Source organism: Camellia sinensis, chromosome 4, assembly GCF_055761805.1.
Source record: "Camellia sinensis isolate YWXY chromosome 4, ASM5576180v1, whole genome shotgun sequence".
In the NCBI taxonomy this organism is placed as follows: domain Eukaryota; kingdom Viridiplantae; phylum Streptophyta; class Magnoliopsida; order Ericales; family Theaceae; genus Camellia; species Camellia sinensis.
This window is the reverse complement of record NC_138964.1, coordinates 105,916,911-105,927,056: the sequence shown is the minus strand read 5'-3', so window position 1 is coordinate 105,927,056 and position 10,146 is coordinate 105,916,911. Positions and strand designations below refer to the sequence as shown.

Here is a 10,146-nt window from a genome sequence, read left to right as displayed (position 1 = left end):
AGCAAATTAATCAACGAATAAAAGCCCATTGAGGGACATGTCCCTGAAACCAAACTATTTGATAACATGGAACCCTTGCCTTTATTGGTAAGCAGATTTAGAGGAATATGTAACCATTGTTTGAAGGCAACCAAACCACTTCATCAGACCTAGCAGTATTAGGAAGGAAAGTAGAAGGGGTTAAAACAACGAATGAGGATCCTCTCCTTGCAGCTCTTGTACTTGCGCCCGTCCTTGCAGGCCTTCGGGTCTACTTTTAGGCCCAATTTTGATAATTCGAACCGTTCATACTTTATAATTTATTCAGTATATCATACCTGTAAAAAATCAAGTTGATCGGATATCAGAAAGTATGTATTCGAAAAATTGAACTAAAAGCTATTTTTTAAAGAATTTAATAAACAGTTTTCCGAACATATACTTTCTGATATCCGATCAACTTGATTTTTTACATATGAACGGTTCGGATTATTAAAATTGGACCTAAAAGTAGACCCGAAGGCCTGCAAGGATGAGCGCAAGTACGAGAGTGCAAGGAGAGAACCTTGGCTCTAAAACAACTTCCTGCTGAAGAACTTTGTTCCTCAATCTAGGCTAATGCCAACCATTATTAACTATATATTAGAAACCCTTGCATAAACAGCTCTACCAATATTTTGCACAATACTACTTCCAAATTGTATATAAAGTGGCCTAATAGGGTGTCAATTGTCAACTCATAACAAGGTTGATCTGCCATTACCTATTTTATGCTAAATAAGGGTTGCCCAATCTCTCTGAGTTTGAATATTAATTACAATCCAATACAATCCACCATGACCACAAAAAGTTTAGACATTTCTCAATCTACAAAGAATAATATTCTCTCCTCTTAGAACCCACACAGCCAATACCAGAAAGCAACATCTCCATAAGGAGAAAATTACTGTCCATCAGCTCAAACCAGCCCAAGCTACTGGGAAAACATGTAAGAAGAAGAAGAAGAATTACTACAAACCTCAAAAATATTTTTGAATTGTCTATTTCCGGAAGAGATAATCATACATTTTCCATCCTCAAACAATATAAAAAAGATACAGATGTAAATAATATATATATATATATATAATAAAAATAAAAATAAAGAAAGAAAAAGAAGCTGACGGGGGTATATTAAAAAACAAAACGAGCTCAACTAGACACCAAACATCAAATCCATAATTTTGGACACCACAGATTTCACAGGGGTGGCAATGGTACCCACTGATTGTGGTGCACTATTGTTTCCATTTTGAAGATAGTATGGGTGAGGAGAGGCTCTCAAAGGATTTGGGTCTGAACTTTTACTCAATGGTGCAGGGGGTAAAGTCATGAATCCGTGATTGTTCATCCTTTCATTCAGCATTTGGCGTTGTGCTGGATCAACTGGCTTCACTCCGACAATCAGAACTCCATTTATTTGCATTCCATTCTTGCTGAGAGCTTTCTGAGCATCAGACCGATTCTGCATGAAGAAGTAAACAAATGAACAAACGTTGTATAGTTTAATGCCAACAAATTCAGAAACAGTAAGCTATGTGCACAAAATCTGTACACAAAAATATACCCAGAGAGTTTATGTATAGTTGAGATTCAACTCTTATATAGTGAAATCTATATCTTAAACAAATCACGACCATACATTAAAATATTTTCAATCATTTTCTGTGTACGAATTATCTGTATCTAGCATCGATTCCCTGTTGTCATAGCATGCCTGCTTTAACTAAAATTCTAAATATGATAGATATAAATTCAAAAACAAGTTTTTGTAATCAGAATTAGATTGTTTAGCAGAGAAATTACTATAAATACAACAATAATGGATAAGAACTCATGTTTTGCTGTTTCAATCTTAGCATATTTATGTATCCTATTGAGCTTCAAAAAGTTAGTGCCTTCAACCTCAGACCAGCACAACTTGAAGCCATAGCTAAAATGTTTTACTAAATAAACTTTTGTGGGAATAATTGCTAAAAAAAATTCAATATATTTTGGTATAAACAACTGATAAAATGGACATTTTAAATATCAAACACATGATTATATATTCTGACTGAGGACTGACAAAAGTCTGATCCATTTAATGGTTACAAAACCCCAAACCATGAAGAGTAGATTGCATTAAGAATCTCTACACCTAGCACTGGTTGAGGAAATAAAAGAGAAAACAGCACTAAAGAATTTTCTTGAATATATGTAAAAGAGCTACAAATTCTTTGTAATCACCCAGAAGAAGAAAAACAAAAAAAAAAACAAAACAAAACAAAACAAAACGTAAAATAAAACCCTGGTTTTCCAACAAACTAAACCAAATCAAACTAAGCCTTAAGTCCTATCAAATGGAATGGGCTACATGAATCCTTCTTCTCCATTCGACTCCATCCAAGGCCATTTCGTTAGTCAAATTAAGAAGGTTCATATCTATATTTACTACACTAGCCCACGTCAATCTAGGTTTACCCCTTTCTCTAATACTTCCATCTACCATCACTGTATCGCATCTTTTCACTACTGTTTCTATTAGTCTCCGTTGTATAAGACCAAACTATCTCAATCTATTCTTTCTAGACTTTATCTTCTATCAGTACTACTCCTACGCATTCTCGAATATATTCATTCCTAACTCTATCTTTTCTAGTCTTGTCATACATCCACTTTTGCATCCTCATCTCAACAGCACTCATCTTATTTACATATTGTTTCTTAGTTGCCCAACATTTCGACCCATACAACATCGTTGGTCTAATAGCCGTTCTATGGAAAAAAGAAAAGATTAACATCCCTGGTCTAATAGCTGGTTTTCCAACAGTAATAGAAAAAAGATTAAAAAGTTGAACTGCCTTACAGTTTTGCTAACTGAACACAAGATCCAAAAATAAAAGGGAATTCCACAATTAGAAGGGTCCTATAGCTTCCATGATTTTTGAGTCCGCAAAATGTTGCTAGTGAACAACTTAAACACGAACATTCTTCACATGTACCACCACCTTGTTTTTCCATTAGCATATGTTTGTAAGTAAGAAGAATGATTTGCAAGCTTTCTATTTACGAAAAATGATAATGCTATAAGCCTGCAGACAAACAATATGAACGATACTACAAAGAGACGCATCTCTGAAAAGCTTGAACTGCCACACAGATCAAGGTGTTAATCAAAGGCTGTCACAAAAAGTACTGCTCATGGAGATTGGCAACATGTTCCGTTCTAGGGGTTTCTTGTTCCCCAGCAAATCTTTTCCAAATAGTTACATGATGATTATGATCATTTTCACATTTACCATCACCTTGTCAGTTTTCATTCCCATTTAGCATATATTTTAAAGTAATACAGCTAACTTGAATGGCATGGAAGATTTTTTAGTCACTAAATGGATAATTCCATCAAACCCAGTGAGAGAACAATTTTAGAATAAAGTTAAGCGACATAAATGCTGAACAAACAAATTTCAATGCGAACAGCTCAAACTTGAAACTATGGGAGGAGAATGGGAAAAACCTGATACAGAATATGCATCCAATTAGCATTCCTGGGACCCGGAACATGTTTCAAAATCACACCACATTTTTCAAACTCCCGCAGAACAAAATTGGTGTCCCCTGGAGAAAATCTGGAAGAAAGATGGTATCAGAGGTCTAGAACATTAATAATTACTGAAACGTAGTACATACAAAATACACATTTATAACAAACACAGCATTAAGGCATTAGAATGAAGTGGAATAATCAGATACAGCTCCTACAAGCTTAAGTTCCCTAGAGTCATTCCCCTACTGTGTAACAAATCCAGAAGGCACCTGACCTCTAGAAACCCAATTTAAAACTTTACATTCTGATAATACCATCAGTTGTTGCCTATTCTCATTAATTTTTTTACATCTGACAATACCCTTTTGGAGGCAGTATCTTTCTTTTAGAGGTAGAAGTGTTGTGACATGCTCAATTCAGTATTTTGCACATTTGCCTTGCCTCTACATCATATTTTGAATGAAATTTATTTTTTTTCTGGCTTTCTTAACTCAGCCATACCCGTTTATCCCCTCTAAATATGCCTGTATCAAGCCCATACTCTAAATCCATCCAGCTGTGTCAATCATCTGCATGTGCTTGCTACTTTTTGAGCCTCCCAACTTACTAGCCCAGGCTCTCATCCTTTCTGTTAATTGTTTCTTCCTCTTCCCTTTGTATAATATCACAAACTCCCTTCTCGCCTATACCAACCATGGTTGTTAGAATTATACAATTCACGATTTGATATGAAATTCACATACACAATTCGAATCATATTGTTGAATAAAAAATTGAGTGAATCATGCAATTCAATTGCGATTCACTACAATTCACTGCAATTCAATTCTATGTCCAAGCAACAAAATATCTTCTAAACTAATTCCAACTTCCTATCAATTTCAACCAAACCACAGAAAGTTCTTCTAGCTTGATCTTAATTCAATTTTAGAAGTTATTGGATGTTTGTTAGTGGAATTTCTAGGTTAGTGCAGGAGGCTCTAGAAAACTAAAATATCCTTGTGGCACTCTAGCTGATTTCGTAACCAAATACGACTTTAGATGTCTTCTAGTACCAGTATACAAGGGTTCATGTTCAAACAAAGCTCGAGAAATGTTTCTACTTGTGAAAAGGAATCTTTTGGAGGTATTCATTGAGAGGCTTAAGAAGTTTGGTAGTTTGGGTACTTTAACAACCCCTTTGAGGTGATTCATTAGGTAGCTAAAAAGTAAGGACACTTCGATGAAAAAGAATGTCATGTCGGACAGCCAATTGAGACACCGACACTTCTTCAACATGTCTAAGTTAAAAATTAAAATTCATAATATCGAAAATTTTATAGACACTTCGCGGACATTTTGGCGACACTTCTTAAGCTCTCCGAACACGAATTATGTGATGAATCTTTCATAGTAACACTGTCATGAATTCTTTGGAATGCAACTTATGCACTCCAAATATGTTTTGAAACATTTATAAGATGAATATCTCGTGGATATTTTAATGTTCTATAATTGTTTTGCATTCTTAGCCAGTCCAATAGCTACTTCAGCGGCTGCAATAGCTATAACAAAAATTGAGAAAATAGCTCCTTTTAATTGATGATTATCAAAAAAATCAGAAAATGTCACAAAATTTATATTAACTGCATTCAATATAAGTTCAAATGCAATTGTTATGTGACTGATATCTTTATGTTTAAATAACAAAATATATACATTTTTAATTTTAATTCGTGTAATGCTGCTTCTTTTTTTTCTTTTTCATTTTTTTTCATTACCTTTGACATATAATAAATTTATAAAAAAATATCAACATATCTTGCATTTTTTGAAAATCGCCATATCGACATGTGTGTGTCATGTCACATGTCTATGTCTAATATAGAAATTGAATTGTTAACTTGTTGTATTTCAAAATTTGGTAGTTTGGCATTGTTTTCCATACTTCATTGAGAATGATTGTTTTGAAAAAGGGAAAAAACAGGGCTAGTGGTCTTATATAGGATCATGATTTATAGACTATGGTTTGATAGAAATGATAGATTACTTAAAATAATTGATCAATTTGGAACGTTTTAATAGAATTATGAATTATTATGCTTATTTTTATTTAGTTATCTCGTATTGAAATATGGATTTTTTAGTTTCTTATATGGCAGCATTTTGAATACTTTTTTCTCTACAGCTTACAGCCTTTTTTTTTTTTTTTTAATTAATTGTTTTCTTTAAAGTGAATTTATGAACATAGATAAAAATGTAATACACAGAGCTTACATCCACATCTTTAGATATGGAGGCAACTGCTTCACTTATTTGTTCACATGCTCACCATTCACAAGTTATGCATCAATATATGCTAAATCATTACATTAACAATAGTTTTTTTAAATTGCTTCATTTATTTGATTATATGGTCACCATTCACAAGCTATGCATCAATATATGTTAAATTATTATATATTATTTACACTAGTTTTTAATTGACACGTGCACACATGTTTTTCTCAATATTTCAGAAAGTGTTAAAGCGTCTCAAGATTCATGATTCAAAAAAGAAAATTTCAATTTATGATTTGTATATCGATTTAACAACTATGCTAAATATGAAAAAAGTTCCAGCCAAACAAAGTTTACAAATTTATCAAGTACAAGGCTAATAGATGTGTTGATCTTTTTGCTAGGGAGGCTTGCCTCATACCCAGGAGATGTGGATTTTTTATAAACCACAAAGAGGTATTCAGAATTTGTTACTGCAAGATATGGAAGGTACAGATTTCCCATTCTAGTGTTTTGGGCATAGGCACCTGATGTACCCAGATTAAGTAATAAATAAACATACCAAAAATAAAAATAATAACAATACAATATTAGTAATAAATACAGGTTAAATGAGTTCCAAGGCACAGATATGTCCTTTCGTTGAACACTCTTTTTGACAAGATAAAGAACTAGATTAAAAAACAATAAATTATAGAAGATAATAAAGAAGTCCAAAGTATTGAATTAGGAAATATGGGGGGTGCCACTGTAAGAGAAAACATAGACTACCAGTTGATATATAAGAATAGGACACCTGTACCAACAAAGAAAAAGGAGTAAGTGAACCATGCACTATTTCTCTTCTCCTCTCTAATATATTTGTGATTCTATTTTTTTCTTCTCGATCTTTTTATATATATATATAAATATTTTGGTAGAAACACTAATTTTCAGCTTTTCACTAGTGTTTCATGTCACTTTCCCATAAAACAAAAACGTTTTGACTATTTTAATGGAAATGAAACTAAATTTTGTTCCTTATTCCTCAATAGAAAACCAAATGAAGCCGCCAACAAACCCCTCAATGACTGACACCCATAGAAACAAAGACCCAAGAGATAGTTTAGTACTGGAAATCATCCCATCTTCAATCACCCTAACATTTCACCCAAAAGCAGCAATAGGCGAAAATCATCATCTACAATCAGCTAATTCTTTACAATTATGCAAAAACTTGTCCTCTTTTTCTTTTCTTAATGAGCAACAAAAATATGCAACTTGTCATGATCATTGGAAAAATTAAGCCATGACATTAAAAACTGCATAGATGAGCACGAACAGACCATAACCAAATCACAATTACATGGAAAGGGATAGTTAGAACAATACAATACCCATAAACAGTGACCCATTCTTCCTCATCAAGATTTCCCACAGGCAAAGAATTCCTCTGCATTTCCGGTCTCGCAACATCCCTTGGAGGCGGTAAGATAATCAAAGCACCCGGCTGCACTACAGCCTCGACTGGAGAACCCTTGCCCTTCTCATCTTGCTCACCACTCTTCCCAGGAGACCACCAACTCAAACTCCCCACAGGGCTCTGCTGATTTTGCTGCTGCAAACCCATTACAGCATACGAAGTGCTCGTCTCGGACTTGCTCTTTGGAGTCGAAAACTCCGGTCCCGAACTCCGGACCGGAGTTTTCGAGTCCGACTTGATTTCAGGCGAAACGGGAAAGTCCGGAATTCCAGATTCCGGAGAGAAGTCCGAGCGATCTTCGAGGGTGAACACGGGCGGAGGAGGCAGATCGGAGGTTGCAAAATTCTCGCGCCACAGAGCTGAAACAGCTGCTGCTTGACCTGGAGTTGTGAATTTGCCTCCTTTACGGTTTGAAATTGGAGAAGCTAAGTCATGGAAGAACAACGATTGTCTTCCAGATTTAGGAGTTCTCTGTACTGTGCTGCTCATTTGCTTCTCCTATGGATGTAAATCAACAATGAATCAGTTGAAGATAATCGATAAGAAAAACACTCAGAACACTCAGATAAGATACAAATGAGAAGTACCTATAGTGAGGATCGATGAGGGTTTTGAGATTTAGGGGGTTTTGAATTCTTTCAAGTCAGAGCACCCCAATTGAAAAAACCCTAGTATGAAGTCGCTTGTCGCAATGTTTTGAAAATGGAAGGGGGCCCCAACCAGAAAAGTGATCGGACCGGGTAAGAACCGGAACATAGATTGAGGGACTTAATAGTCCGTCTGAACTATTAATCCCTTATACGAAGGATTATTGTATCCTAAGGGAAGGGGTGAGATTATTTTTATGTGATTGATATCGGATTAATGTGTGAAATGTCCATTTTACCCTTATACTATTACTTAATAAACAATTAGAAAATAGTAAAATAGTCTTTTGAACATTTATAAATTATTTTTTTAGTATTGTTAATTTAAAATTATATATTAAATAAAAAATAAAAATTATAAATTATAAATTTAATTTAATTAAAAATTATGGCCTTATAATTTTTTTAGTATTGTTAAAAAATTAAATTTATATATTAAATAAAATTATTTTTTAGTATTTTTAATTTAAAATTATATATTAAATTATAAATTATAAATTAAATTTAATTTAATTAAAAATTATGGCCTTATAAATCAAATTTTTTTAGTGTTGTTAATTTAAAATTATATATTAAATAAAAAATATAAATTATAAATTTAATTTAATTTAATTGAAAATAATAAATTAAAAATTATGGCCTTATAAATTAAAATTTTTTAGTGCTGTTAAATTATAAATTACAAATTACAAATTTAAAATTATATATTAAATAAAAATTATAAATTACAAGAATAAAATAGTCTTTTTGAACATTTATCTTTATCCAGTCTCTCTAATCAAACATTAGATTCACTAATGTTTATCGTTATCCAGTCTCTCTAATCAAACATTTATCTTTATCCAGTCTCTCTAAAAATAGTCTAATCTAGACATCTAATCCCATGACTAAACAAATATAAGATACAAATTCAGTTCAACCAAATAATTCGAGGACAATCTTTCAAGTCAGAGCACCCCAATTCAATAAACCCTAGTACGAAGTCGTTTGTTGCAATGCTTTGAAAATGGACGGGGCCTTAACTAGAAAAGTAATCAGACGGGGTAGGAGTCGGAACATAGATTGAGGCCAAGTTTGGCTAACCTGAAAAAGTGCACTTATTTTATCTTTTTTGAGTCACATCAATCAACATCTCCTCTCTACTTTTTCTACACATAATATAAAAAAAGTCAAAAAGTACACTTATTTAGTCTTCCCAAATGGGCTACTGATTTAACTACGAGTGAATCGAAATTGAATCATGATGTCATAATTATATGATAAATATATTACAATTTATAAGTGTAAAAAATATAACTATTAAAAGAGAAATTTATTATAAATCTTATTTAGAGGAGTTATAATCCAATAAGTCCATAAAATTTTCTTATGTTTCATCTTGTCTATATATTTAGGCCAAGTTTGGGAAGACTAAATAGGTGCACTTTTTGTCTTTTTAGACTAAAAAGTTGAGGTTGAAAATATGAATGTTTGGGTTAACTTTTTGACTTTTTATGGAAAAATGTGTAATAAAAAATTGTAAAAATTGATTTGTAGGAGAAAATTAGAATTGGGAGTTGTGCAGCCGTAATTGTTGACTTTTGGTGAATAATGATAACTTTTTAACTTTTTAAGTAACTTTTTGACTTTTTGACTTTTTGGGGTGTTCCCAAACTTGGCCTTACACTTGTGTTTTAAGAAATCTTTTTTTTCCTTATTTATAATATTTTTTGAACTATTATACTCTTTGTTGTATTTTTGATAATATGTATTACACACGGTTGTAATCTTCGCTTCATTTTTTTTTTCTTTTTTCTTTTTTTGGGCAGTTTTTGTGATCATTGATTGAGGTTTTCCCATCAAAAATCAACTTAATTCAACAAAACTTCAAAATTCCAAGATGAATACTCAGAAAAATCATAAAAAGTGGTGCCATCATCTTCGACGACCCAACATGCTTCGGAATAGAGCCTTCAAGACCTCGTTGTTGTCGCAGTGTTTGGGAAGCTTGTAGTTTCCCCTGAGCTCTGAGACCTATAAATATATTGGCAGCATTAGCTCTTTTTCTCCTCTCTCTCCTCTTGTTGTTCTCTCTCTCCTTCTAGATCGCTCGAGAACCGGCTTGATGATCCACCGACAATCATTATTCCTATGGCGACTCCACACACACACTTTCTCTCTCTTTTTCTCTCTCTGACCCTATTTCTCTCTCTCTCTCTCTCTGAGGAAGCAAACATTGCTCATGGAACAAC

General features: G+C 33.1%; 1 protein-coding gene across 2 annotated transcripts; it reads right to left on the bottom strand.

The window, feature by feature from the left end:
• Positions 1-986: 986 nt before the first annotated feature.
• On the bottom strand, positions 987-8,064 carry LOC114282559 (nuclear pore complex protein NUP35). Of its 2 annotated transcripts, XM_028225270.2 has the most exons (4): positions 7,856-8,038; positions 7,183-7,766; positions 3,518-3,629; positions 987-1,483 (listed from the first exon to the last, which is right to left on the bottom strand). In XM_028225270.2, the coding sequence occupies exons 2-4, from the start codon at positions 7,755-7,757 to the stop codon at positions 1,175-1,177; spliced, it is 996 nt and encodes a 331-aa protein (XP_028081071.1). In that variant the 5' UTR covers positions 7,758-7,766; positions 7,856-8,038; the 3' UTR covers positions 987-1,174. The 2 variants fall into 2 exon arrangements, with proteins under 2 accessions (XP_028081071.1, XP_082721978.1); XM_082865852.1 differs by having other exon boundaries at positions 7,183-8,064.
• Between the last annotated feature and the right edge of the window lie 2,082 nt (positions 8,065-10,146).

Coding starts and splice junctions, on each gene's coding strand:
- LOC114282559 (XM_082865852.1), bottom strand. CDS start 7,757: ATGAGCAGCACAGTACAGAGAACTCCTAAATCTGGAAGACAATCGTTG. Junction 3,630..7,182: donor GAATGGGTCACTGTTTATGG/GTATTGTATTGT, acceptor TCTTTCTTCCAG/ATTTTCTCCAGGGGACACCA. Junction 1,484..3,517: donor GGATGCATATTCTGTATCAG/GTTTTTCCCATT, acceptor TTCTTCATGCAG/AATCGGTCTGATGCTCAGAA.